The sequence below is a fragment of the Urocampus carinirostris genome, chromosome 2 (assembly GCF_059441175.1).
Source record: "Urocampus carinirostris isolate Australia breed hairy pipefish chromosome 2, RoL_Ucar_1.0, whole genome shotgun sequence".
Lineage (NCBI taxonomy): Eukaryota > Metazoa > Chordata > Actinopteri > Syngnathiformes > Syngnathidae > Urocampus > Urocampus carinirostris.
The window spans coordinates 42,759,480-42,775,196 of record NC_142350.1 but is presented as its reverse complement, the minus strand read 5'-3'; the positions used below and the strand labels follow the sequence as shown (position 1 = coordinate 42,775,196).

General features: G+C 36.4%; 1 protein-coding gene across 3 annotated transcripts in view; it reads left to right on the top strand.

Moving 5' to 3' along the window:
- Positions 1-15,717, top strand: part of mroh1 (maestro heat-like repeat family member 1) — a 51,241-nt gene that overhangs the window by 18,655 nt on the left and 16,869 nt on the right. For 2 of the 3 annotated variants that reach the window (XM_088326565.1, XM_088326567.1), the window contains exons 16-32: positions 155-195; positions 379-520; positions 600-652; positions 2,739-2,846; positions 2,950-3,069; positions 4,465-4,587; positions 4,676-4,822; positions 5,172-5,198; positions 5,980-6,102; positions 6,454-6,533; positions 7,653-7,797; positions 9,724-9,819; positions 11,246-11,350; positions 11,417-11,552; positions 13,593-13,705; positions 13,869-14,021; positions 14,096-14,152. In XM_088326565.1, coding sequence (XP_088182691.1) covers positions 155-195; positions 379-520; positions 600-652; positions 2,739-2,846; positions 2,950-3,069; positions 4,465-4,587; positions 4,676-4,822; positions 5,172-5,198; positions 5,980-6,102; positions 6,454-6,533; positions 7,653-7,797; positions 9,724-9,819; positions 11,246-11,350; positions 11,417-11,552; positions 13,593-13,705; positions 13,869-14,021; positions 14,096-14,152 — 1,769 coding nt within the window. The remainder of the gene's footprint in view (positions 1-154; positions 196-378; positions 521-599; positions 653-2,738; positions 2,847-2,949; positions 3,070-4,464; positions 4,588-4,675; positions 4,823-5,171; positions 5,199-5,979; positions 6,103-6,453; positions 6,534-7,652; positions 7,798-9,723; positions 9,820-11,245; positions 11,351-11,416; positions 11,553-13,592; positions 13,706-13,868; positions 14,022-14,095; positions 14,153-15,717) is intronic. The other variant, XM_088326568.1, reaches the window with a different exon arrangement.

Genomic DNA, 15,717 nt, shown 5'->3' with positions numbered 1-15,717 from the left:
GACTGTTCATTTCAGTATATATAGGGCATAATCTTTACATATTGTCAGGGTGTCACACCAACAGACCCAGTCTTTCCTGTACGTTGCTAAGGAATCTTTTATATGGAAACTCGTAAAATTTTATTCTGAATAAATGTATTTTTCTCTCCTGTAGTCAACCTTCCTTCTCCTCAAACTCTGATGATCAAACTTTTAGTAAGTACAATCCAAGTTTAAATTACTGTTTGATATTAAGAAAATGCATAGCCCATGCGTTAAGTCATTTTTAAATGTCTTTTATTTATTTAAACCATTATGTTAAACAGAGTAAGAGCTTATATTTATGCTTGTGTCTTCTATTCGACTAATATAAGACTTTTGTTATTTTCTTCACACCAGGTAAATGCAGCATTCCCATTTAATAACAGAAGTCAAGGAGCTCCATCACTCTCACTCCTACACATATTGTCAGTAAACATTCATCCCAACACAGAGGCTATCTGGGACCAGGAAATCCCTCCTCTCCTGACCGTGTTGGACGGTAATCTTAACTGAGAGCAAATATTCTGCTGCATGGAAATAAGAAAAGTAAATTCAATAGAAAACTTTTTTTCTTGAAGATGTAACGCCAGAGAGCCTTGATAAAAAATCTTGGGAGGAACAGCTGTTAAAGGTAGGTTTTCAAAAGATAAAATAATATGTACTCTACTGTATATTTAACAGAGAAAGACAACAGCATCCCTTCAATTTGGCCTGTAAAACGGCAATGTGAGAAATATGGCCCACGTTCTGGCCCATCAGAGGATTAAGTCCGGACTGCCATAAATTTCCTTATGTCAAAGAAGAAAGGTGTCTGTTTTTATGTCAGTCTTTGATAAATTCACCCTACCGGTAACGCTCTGCAGTGTTTTGCGATGAGGGTTGAACCCTCGTCTTTGTGGCATTTTAATTTGTCTCGTGAAAAAGGCTGCTGTGTCATTAAAAAAAAGCTTCTGGTTGCTTCACCATTTTCACAGCGTTCATTTCTAGTTAGCATTTTGTAGTCTGCATGTTTCGTCTGGGAGTGCTTCTTGATATCATATTCTTGAAAACGACTACAGTCTCTTAGCAACTTAGGCAGACACAGTAGTTTTGGATTGGTGAAAAAAATACTCCAATTTCCACTTGTCATAGAAGCGGTGACACTCACTGTTAACTTTACTCTTTTTATTTACAGTCGCCATATCAGAAATGGGGTGGGCTAAAATTCTCTCAGATGGGCAAGGCAATGTGTGTTGTTTTTTTTTTGTTTGTACATGATTCAGATTGAATCGTTTCTTGTACATGATTCAATTGTTTGTTTGTTTGTACATGATTCAAATTGAATCGTTTCTCCGGCGCCGTCACGAATGGCAGCCACTCCAGCAGCTCCCGTGTTATTTTTCGATTGTTCTCAGTTATTTTCGATTGTTCTCAGCTTAGGGATGCTGCTGGAAAAGTGAATTTCCCTTCGGGGATGAATAAAGTATCTATCTATCTATCTATCTATCTATTACTGGCAAGCCACATATTCATTTTATGACCGAGGCTGTGGGCCGGGAAAAAAATTGATCACAGGCCATATCTGGCACCCGGGCCGGACTTTGAATACCCACTCTAGGTCATTTCTATCAAAAGTTATGATTTATTTATTGATATGCAAACCAATGGCTCTATTTGGCCGCTAGAGGCCAGTAAATGGATAAAAGAGCTGATGTCCAGCATGCAGACGGAACGAGTTTGTACCAGGAAATAAAAATTTGCGTTTCGCAACGTGATATGCACATGTAGAAATATGGCGCGGAGTTTAAACCCTATTGTTGCGTACCTGGTGTATGGGTTTAGGTTCCAAAGGTGGACGGATCGCCATGGCACCTATGGGGAATGGGCAACTGATTAAGGTGGGACATGGTTGTCACCGGGGTCTTGTAAGAGACGGGCTGGCCCGAGGCAGATGGCTGCCGAGAAGATGACCGGGGGTGTGGAGGTTCATGGACAGAGATGCTGCATTTTTCGGGGCAACCATCAGCCCGAGCCCCACTCGAGCCCACCTCTGTTACGCTCCCGGTGACGGACGGCCAGGTTGGGGGGATTATATTCTCAGCTTTAGTAGGCCCAGATCTTTTAATTTGTATGTATTTTTTTATTTATTTCAAACCAGGATGAGAACTAAGACAAACATTACATTTTCACAGCTCCAGACTTTAGTTTGTATAGATCACCAATCTAGTTGGTTCAGGTATAAAACTGCATTCACTCAACTGGCAAAATAAAACGGTTAACGAATTTAGTGCCTCCCATGAAAATATTTTTTTCCATTGTTATTTAATGTCTAATGCTTAGAAAATATTCCTTGTCATCTGATATTAGAATATGTAGGGTGAGCTAATAAAGGTGGCTGAATAATAAATCGGTCCTAAAGCGAGTTTGCCAACCATGCTGTGGAACTTGCATTCAAAAATATCTCTTTCAGGCGAAATCCTTCCAACCAGTTTTGTTCTTTTCATATTCTTTCACAAATGTATTACATAATCCTGCTCTATTGAATGTGTTTGACCAATGTAAAGTGCTGATACAAATTAACGGCTCAATTTAAATTAAAATAAAATGGATTTGGACGTACAATAATTTAGCTTAATTTATGCATTATGGTTTCCCCACTCACGACATTTTTTGTTTTTTGTAAATGGTGTTTTAACAAACTTAGCATCCGACTTAAATGTCTATGTATTTGCTTTCAGTTCTTGTCAAAGACATTGGTGGCTGTTGACAATGACAAGTGGGTTGGCCAGTTTGCATCAGAATCGACAAATTATCTTTCCACCTACAACAATGCTTTGGAGGAGAAGGTGCACACTCCTACTACTACTACTGAAACCATTGCAATGGTAGAAAGCTTTGCAGTCACAAATAGTATTTTAAAAGGGACTACGCATTTTCTTTCTTCGACAGAGTTTCATTTACCGGTGTATTGGAGTGACCCTTCAGCATTCCTACAATAAGGACTTTGTGAAAAAACAATTGCAAGAAATCCTTCTCACAGCACGACACGATGAAGCTGTCGAAAGAGAGGTAGTTTTTACATTTGTTTGAGCTGATTTTTCTTCCCATTAAGTAGTTAACAAAAATTTGGCTTGCGATTTTCTTAAGAAAATATCAAAGATTTAACAATGTTTTCTAATTAAAAGTCAAATGTCGAATAAACAACCTAGTTGTTTGAGAAATATATATGTTTTAGTAGTTTCTTCTATACAATAACTTGAATAAGGTTAATGAACTGTACATTATATGTTTTGGGTCAAATATATGTCTGCATATACTCATAACTGCAATGTTCTTTTTTAATTTGGCTTGTATGGCATTCATATGGGTCACCTAGTTAATGTGGCTTATAATCAGTCCGAGAAACTTCTATTTGAACATTGCCTATATTCCAATGTCTTTTTTGTATTTCTGAATTGCCCTAACCTTTGTTTTTGATACGTTTAATGATAGTTTGTTTTTATCAAAACATTCTGTAGCGTAGGTTTTACAGTCATTTCTTTCTGTAATTCCTGTAAATTTGTACCCAAGCCCAATATTGTTGTGTTGTCACCAAATAGAATATAGTTTGATTTCCATGATACATTACATAAGTCATTTATATGCATAAAAAACACTAAAGGTCCCAACACTGAACCTTGAGGGGACTTTACCGCTAATGCTCACAAGACTTAAATTGCTGTCACCAATCTGTACGTATTGAGATCCATTTGGGGGATATAATTTTACCCAGTGATGAGCAGTCTCTCGTAACCCATATTGCTGTAGATTTTTGAGGTAGTGTATTGTGATTTATTGTAACAAAAGATTTCCTTAAATCTATGAAAACACCAACGGAATATAGCTTGTTCTCTATTTTATGCGTTATGCGTTAATAGGCATGACAAGATCAATTAATGCCAGAGCCGTAAAATGTTTCTCTCCATAGCCATACTGTCTATCATTTAATAATTTATACCCTTTGATGAAGATTTTCAGACAACTGATAAAAAACTGTTTGTTATTTGAGAAGGTAATTTGTGAACTAGTGACTGTCCATTTTTTAATATAGGAATAATCTTACCAACTTTCATAAGTTCATGAAATTGTCCAGTGGCAAATGATAAATTAAGTATGTATGCTCCAGGGCTTGCAATATTCTTAATTGCTTGTTGAATAACAGTAATGTAAAAGTTGTTGGAATCAAATATTTTTTGGACTTAAACTCTGTTGGAATTTTTGTACAATTTATATTTCATTTGTTTGCATGCATAAAAAGTGATTGACCTATATTTATTTACTTTGACTCAGTTATTGCGGTATTGCATATATGTGATTTCAGAATTCAGCCCTGCTCCAATGTTTACAAAGATATTATTGAATGCAATAGTACTGGACTTTACTTGGATATGGATCAAGTAATTCATTTATTCTGTGTTTGGTCAGGGTGTGGCTTTGGGGATTGGCTTGTGTGCCTACAGCCATTTGGAAGAAACACTGTCCAAGCTTGATGAGTTTGGAAAGTCTGATGCCTTCAAGAAATCCCCAAGTATCTTCAACCTGCTCAAAGTAAAAAAAAAAACACATCTCGATAATTTCAATTCAAGTCATAGAGTAATAAGTTGATCCTCATGTTTTATGTGTTTGATGTCCTCAGGATCGTAACGAAGTTGAGCTGGAGAAAGTAAAAAGCACATTAATCTTGTGCTATGGTCAAGTGGCTGCGAATGCTCCTCCAGAAAAGATCCTAACTCGCCTCGATCAAGACATTCTTCGCTGCATCAGCAAACATTTCAACACCAAGGTACTTTAAATACTGTGGTGATGCATTTTAAGAATGCATGTTTCCAAACATGGGATGTGGTTACAAAATGTTAACGGTTTGAATTTGGTAAAACATTTTTCATATATGATCATTTATATTATTTACACATGGCACGAGTAGTAATTGTTAATGCTCTGTTTCAAGTGAAGATGAAGTTTGTTTCTGTGAAACTTCTATTGTTTGTACTTTATGATTAATCTAATAATTTATTTTTTTATGGAATAGCAAACCATTTTAGTTCGCTGGTTGCAAAATTTTCGGTGGCTCCTGGGGTGTCTACGGCATATTTGTTATACGTTTATGACGATAATACTTCTATTTCATACAGATTCTGGGGATTAAAGTAGAGACAAAGGTATTGTGCCAAGAATAGAACGGTTATTTCATATTTAAATCTCAACTTCCAAGATAACTTTCTTACTTTCCTGGTCTTTGTCTTTTTTTCTGGTGGAGTTGTTTGCAGTTATGCTGTCTTTGAAATCTATCATTAAAATTATGAGCTTTTTGGGCTACGGTTTTCATTTGCATCAACCTTTCTTAACAACCTCACATTTTCAACTTTCCAACTCAAAGGTTATCCTTTTGTCAGTGGCGTTCGCACAATGATGGGAGCATTTTGTTGGCAAAATGCTATTTGCTTTATTTAACCTAGTTGATCAAACAGGCAAACAGAACATTAATATTCAATGTGTTTTGTGCTAATCGGTTTCATCACTCATGGCTCATGAATATTGAACCATGGCAGTACTTTTGTTTTTCAATTGTTTTCAACATTGTGATTTTTCTTCCACTTAATTGAATTTCCTAAATCCTGATCTCCAAGTTAGCAAAGCAGACTAGTTTTCATTTTCTTTTTCAATCCCTAACATCTTGTTCACGCATCTCTGCTTTGAACAGGTTTTGTTTTACTGACTTCCTTTAATCAACCCTCTCCATCTGCTACAATCTTTCCTGTAGTTTGTGTATGTTGCTTTTGATCAAAACATTTATTTTTGCACTGATGCCTGATAAATATTCTAATGGTGGTGACCTACGTTCTCCTTCTTGAAAATTGTGCAATCTGTAAACGGAATCCATAGATGTATGTATCCTCTGACTTTGATTATAGTATTTGTAAGTGTGTGTCCAAATTTTAGGATTTGACAATGAAGCTAAGTTTGATCCAGAGTGTAGGCCTTGTTGCCAAAGCCATCAGTGAGTGTGTGAAGAAACAAGGCTACGTCTTCTCACGTAAACAAGAACTCATCTCAGTTATCATGGTGAGTGATCCAAACCTACTACACTAAAGTCATGGTATGTGTAAAAAAAAAATATATATATATTTTTACTTTTTATATTTGCTGATCTACATTCAGTTTGGTCCAAAGTTAGCGTGAGACATTGGTAGCATGAAATTATGGTCTCTGAACGGAGCCCTGCATTGCTTTGTCAGGGCTGTGCATTTGCATGTTGGGGAAAATTTGACTTATACAAGACAGTAGGCAAAAACTTGTCTTAAACGGTCAAGGCAACTGCTAAGATCAGCTGGAGATGTCTGTCAGCCTATCGTGTCAAGTGTGAGCATTTTTGAGCACGCTTTTTAAAAATAAGCTACTTTTTCTCTTTGACAGGATTTCATAAGGGCTGAACCTTCTGATGCACTTCGCACTCCAGTACGACACCTGGTCATGAGCACTTGTGCCAACTTAATGTATCCTACAATGTTTTTTTAGGAGTTTTACAATTAAAAATACTCATTTTACACATTTATCCTCCGTACCAAAATGGCTTTATCACTACAAAGAAACTTGAAAATAGAATTGCAGTTTTGTTGTTACTCCCAAGCTGAACCCAAAGATGAAAAACTGAGCTGTAATCCGATATTCAACCCACCCAGCTTGTAATTTATTATATCCTTTGTACTCTCAACTGTCACAAAACACATGTAGTCTGATTTGGGAGAGACAGATCAAGGCCACATGCCAAAGGTTTCCCATCCAATTTTGCGAGATGCATCTCCAGTCCAAACCACCGCATGGATTGGATTTGACATTCCCTATGCAAGGCAAAACTGAAATGTGCATAAATACATTTGCCGTCACTTGTCTCAGTCCCATTGATTTGCTGCCTGAATGGTTCCTCCTTGTACGCTTTGGCCGCCGGGACAAGAAATATATAGGAGGAAAAAAACCTTCGTGAACAGGGCTTGGAACGAGACTGATTCAGGGCCTTCAGAGGCGAACCCAGAAATGTAATTATTACCAAATTATGGCCATTTAGGTCATTAAATAAGTCTGAACAGGCACTGATTGGATTCGTACACCTGCTAAAAAAGAACAAAAAAAAATCAAATTTCAGTCGCATCTGAATGTAGCCTGAACGTGTTAATGTTCAATTTACTGTTACAAAATAATCGACTTGACCTCAAAATGTGTGGTACACTAAGATGCCTATCAGTGACATTCATTTGGAAGACCACTTTAAAACCTGCAGTCTTACCTCATTTAAAGAGTTTGCAGGTGTCTGAATGCCAATATACCTGGTGTGACCATTTGTCTTGCACAATTCAACATATCTACATCACATCTTTGATCTGATCGTTCTCATTGTGAAGAGAACCCTGTCATGAAATGTGAGCACTCAGACACTCAAGTCCTTCTCAATGACGAGGAGAGTCCGAATTTTTGAGTCCAGCTCACTTATCATGGGAGTGAAAACATCAGCACTTTAATCTTTTTTTTTTTATCCGTCAATGCAAACGGAAACATGTACTTTCTAGTGTGACATTCAGATTTCCAGTGTTTTATCCCTTGACAATTCATCACGCCAGGCCTCTTGACCCGGCACTTAGTGAAAACGAGACCTTTGATTTGTTGAAAGTGTGTGTGAACAGTGTGTTCTCTCTTCCACCTGAGGCACACACACCAGAGAAAACAGCAAAAGAAGAAGAAACATTAGACCCCAAACGAAGAAAGGTAAACCGAGCAGATTTACACTTTTTAATTGATGCTAACTAAAGGTAAGATCTTGGGCATGTCAATCTTTAAGTCGAGCTTTTTTTTTCCTTAGTGACGGATCTGCACAGCATGCACTTACTTTTACTCAGAAAATTATTTAGATGACTACTTTTTACAACTACTCAGTGATATTATTCTGAAGTAACAGTTTTTTTTACTTGAGAAACAGACTTCGGCGTCCATCCGAATGCCATGGGACTAAGCCTGCAGTAAACCAAAACCTGCACTATGGCGCTCCACTTCGGCACCGCGCGTACTTCAACAGAAGTGTGCACTTCGGCGCCGAACTGGGCGCTTCAGGTTTACTTCTGGCACGGTCCCTCAAATCAATTTAATCAGTCAGGCTCGGGTGGTTCAGGCTTTTATACCCGCGGGTCGGGCTTGTTTTTTTTTTTTTTTTAAGACCAGATCTTACCTCTAATACTAAAAATCTCGCACTACATTGAAAATTAATGCAGTGATGTGTTAAAAAAAAGCGATTTTACGCTGTCTAGTGGTTGAAGTAGATGTACAGTATACTTGACAAAATTGATTGCTATCAATGAACATTTTTTTTCTTTTTTGAGCTCATCGTGAAAGTAAATATTTGGGAGGAAGTGGCATGCCGGTCCTTTTTACTTAAAGGCAGCTAACTGGGAACTTTTGTGAAAACATGTTGGCCTGCATACTTTAAAATGTATCCCCACAAATATACATATAATTTATTATTTAGATACATTGTTTTGTATGGGAGCACCTTTACATTTGTTTACATTGATATCATTTAATGTTGATGTAAGATCTTATGAGTAGTCATGATACCGATACTAACACTACATAAAATTGGCTTCAGATAACCACACCAACTTTAAAAAAATTTAGATTTTTAAATTCTATTGTTACTTTATAGTAAACATGTTTAACTTTCTGCCCACTTTGCACATCTGTTCAGCTGCTCCTCTTGCCCTTTTGCACCACTGTACAGTACACATAACTATGACTTTTGCACTATTGTACAGTATCCTCTTTCAGAGACTTCAACGTTTACTAAATATTTATTTTAATTTCATATGTATTATTTATATATTTTGTTTACTGTGGGTCGGATTTACAGTATCGACATTTTGTTCTGTATACATGTGTACAAGAAATATCTCTTTTGTCAATCTCTCTATCTTATAGATTTTCCATGATCCTTTCATCAACTTGATCATTATAAGTTTTGTATTGCGCATACAATTTTCTGTCTGGGATTAAATTAATTGAAATGGTCTGCTATATAAGTATAACAACACTGAATTTATAGCAAGTGAGGAAAAAACTAAAAAAGACGCTTACCTAGATGCAAAAAAAAAGTCTTATTTTTATTTGTTGAATAAAATAAACTTGTTTACACACATTATCTTTTTTATTCAACTAAGTCAGTCTGGCTCTGAGTAAAACGGTCCTGCTTTGTGTTTTTAAGGTTTATTATCGCTAAATAAGAGCAATTCCAATCATTAACATGGAGAAAAATTTGGTAAGTGTTAAAACGTATGACCCTCAACATTAATATTTCCTTCCTTGAAATTACAATAAAGAAATGGCAAATTTGTATTCCTGATGATAAGACCGTGGCAATGTCCACTGTAATGAGTACTGATGCCTTAAATTAAATATGGTATTGACTCTGAATTTGGGGCTTTTATATTTGCAAAAATTCTCAAAAAATATATTTTCCTGATAAGCCAGTGGAATAAAAACACATCTGTTTTTAGCAGTCTACTTCTAAAAAGCAATCTGGATCTAAATTATTTGACTAAAATCAACACTTTGATATAAACTTTTTTTAGCAAGTTCAAGAGCCATCTTTTCAGTATACATCTTATCACACCATATTGTTAATCAAACCTGTCATTTGTACAGATCCTGTATATGGACACCTTGTCCTCACTGGATGAGTTACTTAGCAGTGTGCTTGGCAAGGATCCTACGCCTGATGGTTTACAAAGTGTGTTCAAGGTAAGACTCTTTCCCATGTACGGTAATTAAACCTTATAGCACACTTTGATACAGGTTTCATACAGGTACTTAAAATCCTTAAATTCCTGGGTTTCCAAGGTTTGAAAAGTGCTTGAATTTTTGGTGAACTGCTTGTTAATGCTTAAAATGGTTGCAATGTTTCTCAGGAGTCTAACTCAATAGACCTTGAATTAAAAGAAAAAAATTCAAACAAGCCAGCTTAGAAATGATGCGGACACGCCTGCTCTGGTGGCTTCACTTTGCCATTGCAGTTGGCATTAGTTTGTATGGCGTTGTCATTTGAAGCGTCAATGCCCTCTATCGTTGCACATAAAAGAACAGGGTTACTAGACCAAGATGCCGTTTAAATAAACGATGGCTAAAAGTGGAAAATACAGACAATGGCTAAAACGTGGAACAAATCCAGATGCAATCAGGATGCTGCAAGGTATAAAAAAAATCCACCTCTTCACATTGGAAGAGTCACTTTGCTCCGGTCATATAAATAGAATAGACTTGTGTTTCTTGTCATTGATATCAACATTATGAAACATTGTATGCGAAAAGCTCAGACATGGCGCTCCAGGGTAAAACATGTAATAAAGGTTTTGAAGACAATACAGTAAAAAGACAATTAGTATAAAGGTAATATGAAAGGTAATTCAGGGAGATAACTAGTTTAATTAACCATGCCACTTTTGTTTGTATTTGCAATGTTGAATAAAAAAAATACTGTTTGCTACATGTTACACCTAAACAGCATACTATGAAATGTGTATTTGTGCCAAGATTACGATTATTACTAACATTAACATTTTTATGTGCCGTGTAAAATTAAGGTATTGTTTATTTTTTGCCTCATTTATAATGCACACATCGGTAGTAAAATGAGTAAAACACCTGTTTATGCCAGCAAATATAAGATGACCAGTTCCTATTTACGGTAACTTAGTTCACACATAAGTTAAACTTTAGAAGAATTGACTTTCCTTGGCTTGTACCCACATTGTTAGTGCTGGTGGGATCAATAATAGTAATGATAACGACAATTATTTAATTCTCATTGTAAAAATATAATGATGTATTTCTTATTTTAATAGTACTGGATAACTTGAAAAATTGGCCTTGATAGTCCTTAAAAAGTGCTTGAATTTTGCGATAAAACATGTGTTAGAATCCTGTTTAAACAAGCCCGCTTAATTACGATAAGGCAATAGCTGTTATATTTTTCAAATGATTTCAAATTTATTTTATGGACTGTGTGTAATATTGCATCTTTCCAGACTTCAGGGTGATAAATGATAAGCATAAATGATATACTGTGCATCATTTTTTAGAATCTAAAATTAATATTAATGTGTTAACATTTACAGTTTCCTTGATTGCGCTTCCATCCAATACCATGATGTTGTTTTGTTTTTCAAAGCACATTGAATGCTGGCTGACCTCGACGCTAGACCACGAGAGAGAGAGAGCAATGCGGGCCACGGCTCACATTCTGAATCACTATCTGGACAATATGACAGTAAAGGTAAACACACAATTTTACTGCATGACATTTTATTGAGATTTTTGTATCCGGCATCTTTGCCTGCAGAACATGATGTCCTTCCACAATCTCGGTGCGCTGCTGGGTCGACTTTCTCCACGCTGTTCCGACCCTTACCCTGCTGTTCGCATCATCGCTATTGACTGCCTTTACATACTGCTTTCCATCCAACTACGCTATGAAGGTAAACAAAAAGTTGCTTTTTTTTAAAAAAAACATTGAGGCAGAGGTTCTTTATTTGTTGTTGTCTATTTATTGAAAAATAAAAATAATTGCTTGCACTTTGACTCAACAATGACAAAATAATTAGCATCAATAAATGGAAATACAGACCTACTACGAACAAGATAGGTTCCGGACAATCATTCGTAGGTTGAATTTGTTTGTAAGTTGCTTCAGTGCTATATTTTGTGACATGTATTGTTTTGTAAAAAAAAAAAAAACATTTCATAAAATAATATGCTCTATAAAGCTAAATAAATCAAAGTTCATCTTACTTTTGGAAGATGAGCTTCAAGAGTTGGGCGACTTTCTCCTCTTTGGTAGAAAGTGGGCAAAAAAAGGAATCCAACCATTTTCTCAACTGCATCAAGCTTTTTTATTCCACTTGATTTCAATAGAAACTAGGTGACCTCTCACAGCGTCACACGCCGGTAGCGGTGGAAAGAAGCACTACAGGGCACACAATACAAAATCCAATTTACAGCAATGTCCGTATATTTTTTGACATCCCGAAAAAAATGTATCTACTATTTTACATAAGTCGAATGGTCGTAAGTTGGGGAGCGTCTGTAAATCAACATTTTAATAACAACAAACACGGAGGCACATCAGCTGTACATTTGCAGATGCAAAAATATGACATACAAGAAAAAAGAGGAGCTAGGTTTTGTATTAGTCACATCTCTTAATTTTACTAATGAAAAAAGTACAAGAATAGCATAAGCAAAAACCCTGACCTTTCATAAATTCCAGTTGATGACCCTTGATCCAAATCTTTTTGAACAAGATACCTTCACAACAAAGATTCATAATGTTGTCCACTTGTGTATGTTGACAAAGTAAGGATTACAGCTAAATTCAATTTAGGAATTGTAAATTGTTCCAAATCCAACTAAGTCAAACTGTAGTTTGGTTCAAATGGATTAGACCCCCCAGTAGATAAGTGTATATGCAAGTTTGAAATGTATTTTTCAACTTATTTATGATCACATTCAATGATGACTTGGCAAATACTACACAAATAAATGTTTTTAATGTACCAATTGTGTTTGAATCAATTTTTGTGATTTTCATTGAAAAACGTTTTTTCCTTATAGGTATGTCTAACTTAAGTGCTTAGTACAACATCCTTGTGCAACAATATATTTTAGCCTCCAGTCTGTTAACAATATTGCACCTGGCAACTTCTTCAAGTCCCACCAGAGATTTAAATGGGATTGAAGTGTAGTGATTATGATGGCCACTCCAAAATCTTCAAGACCTTCTTTTGCATCCAAGCTGTGGTACACTTTTGAGGAAGTGTTAGGACTGAAGTCCTGTCTGTATCTCCAACATCTCCCTACCTTCAGCTTTGCCAGTCACTGCATGACATTTACTTCCAAAATATCCAGGTAGTAAACTGATTTCATAATGCCTAGCACATGCTGAAGATTCACTCTACCTAAAGAAGCAAACCATCCCTAGACATTTATCTGCTGTGCGGGTTGAATAATTGAACACAACTGTGAGGATTTATGTATCATATTTTTACGACCATAGGGTTCATTGTGCAGTCTCCATCGGTGGTTACAGCTATGTATTTTAACACTTCAGAAGGGGCACCCGCACAGTATGGCGGGGGTGGCCTCTGCTTGCATGAAATGTTTCCCCTTGCGCATACAAGGTGCAAATGCTCAGTGCTTTACTCTTGTATTAAATTCCCCTAAACATTGGACACAAACACGTTTTGTTAAAATTTGCGCTAGTGCGGAGGCATTTTTCAGCACAACACAGACAAGCATACAAAATCTAACAATTTTCTTTCCAAGATCTTCTGATTCACTCACGCATTGAGCAACAATAGCACAACATGACTTGGCCTAATGTTTTTCAAATTATTGTGTATGTATGTATAAGATATATATATTGTATATAATATATATATATATATATATATATATATATATATATATAAATAATTGTGCGCCTTTATACACTATTTTTTTTTCCTTTCAAAATTCAGGATTCGCTCTTGACTATAAAGATGAAGCTGTGGAAGCTCTACTGCCTTTTAAAGCTCAACTAGAAAACCCTGATCATTCCATCCTGTACAACACCTGCTCTGAGATCACGAAGGTACAATTTTTAACATAAAATGTATTCAGTCAATAAATATGTTTCATATCCATTTGAAGATTATGTTGACATACTTGGTATTGTGTGGTTTAAAAAGCAGTGTACAATTTTATTAAAATATCAAAGTAAATTTGTTGTCACAGTGTATATTTTTGCTGTTTAGGTCATGAGCAAGCGTCTGCCTAAGCAGCAGATGACCACTTTGGTGTTCATGTTGTTTGAAGGGCTAGTTGACAGCCAAACAAATTGTTGTAGAGCTTCATCAGTCATCCTGAATACATTATTGAAGAACAGAGGCGGTGGATTACAAGAAATGGTACTTTTCATTCCTACATGAAATCTACTCTTGATTTCTGATTATAAAAACACTTTTAATCTCATAACTTTCAGGTTCCAGAGATGCTGGAGGTCCTTCATGTGCGATTGCAGAGCATCACTGAGGAGCAGGTAGGCAAAGGCAACAGCAGTCAAATATTGGCTTTTACTGCAATGTATTAAATATTTTCTTCATGTAGCTAAATTGAATGGCAATCATACTATGGAAGACCATATCAAACACTAAAAGGCTTTCCTTTATCAAAAACTGTCCCTGCTTTTAACATAAAAGATCGACCTGAGCCACAATTTTAGCCAATTAGAGGTACAGCATCCGGTTGCCATTGTTGCCATTGTAAAATGGCATGGGTGTTTAAATACAGGAAATAACACCTTGTGTTCTAAAGGTTAGCCCTCATTCACACAAATACAGAACAGTTGTGGTGTGGTAGCTGCAAGGCCATTTGTGTTAGCGTTGTTGTATTGCTTAGGGTCAGTATTTTTTTCCTCGGTTATTCATCTCCCCCCGCTAGTTATGTTGGTTTTGCCTCTTTAAAAACCTGATCGTAAAAAAAAAAAAAGCACCTGCAAGATCTCACGGGTTCACTAGTTTGTGTAATATCAACTGAGGTGAAGTGAGAGCTTCCAGTAGCTTTTTGTAAACGATAACTTTTCATCCCTCAACAATACTCTTTATGAATACTATTTTCAGTTTAAATTGTCTTGTTTTATTTGAAGTCCTTTTGTCTTAAGTGTTGGAGTAATATCAAGCTTTTGCAGTTCTGCAAATGGCTTTATTCTGAAATATAACAGGTATAGGAGTTTTTGTTTAATTTTTACAGGGTGAATGTCCCAGTGTTGCTGGGTGTTTTCCTATGGTGAGGCTGTTGGTTTGTTGAAAAAGGGCCAGGGAGCCACTTGAAGTGCCAAAGAGCCATTTCGTCACATGCCCTTCCAGAGCCGTTTGTACACAAGTAGTGAGTTATCAATTTTGCAGTTCATTAATTTTGATAAGAATTATTATTCTGAAGAATCATCAGCACACATTACTTGATCTAACAAACTACTTTTTTTATTTGTAGAAAAAAAATCAATGAACTAACATTTTGCAAGACAAACTTGGCAAGTTCCGAGTTTAAAAGGGTAACGGAAGGTATGGAGCTTTTGGTAGTGGTGGTTTTGGAGAACAATGAGTAAACTTTAAATGTTAATGCAATCAATGAAGCCAATGATCGGAGATTTTCTTTGCTGGGTTCGAATCATGATGCCAGCACCAAAACTGCAAGTGTGAAAATTTTCCTTGTCATTACCTCACGAGGGAACCGTGGCTTCAGGCAGATTGAGGCTCTCTTTCTTTAGCAAGTTTCAGTTGGGCGAGCGAGCTAGCGCTCAGCTCTTCTGAGCCCAGGGAAAGAGTGCAAAGCGGACTTCCTGCTTTTTAATGCCTCAATGTCATCGACCATAGGAAACGTGTCATTGGACTTATCCACGTGGGTTCCTCCTAAGGTACTGGCGAGTTAACAAGATGAAGTTCTCTTGTCGCCAAAAGGGGCCAGTATCATCAAACACGCCGTCAAATAATCACGACGCAGCACGCAAAGACAAATCAATAATTTTTTTTATCACAAGCTAACACTTGGGTGATTTGAATCTTTATTATGAATCTTTTAATGCTGGTCATCTGTAGACATTTGTTG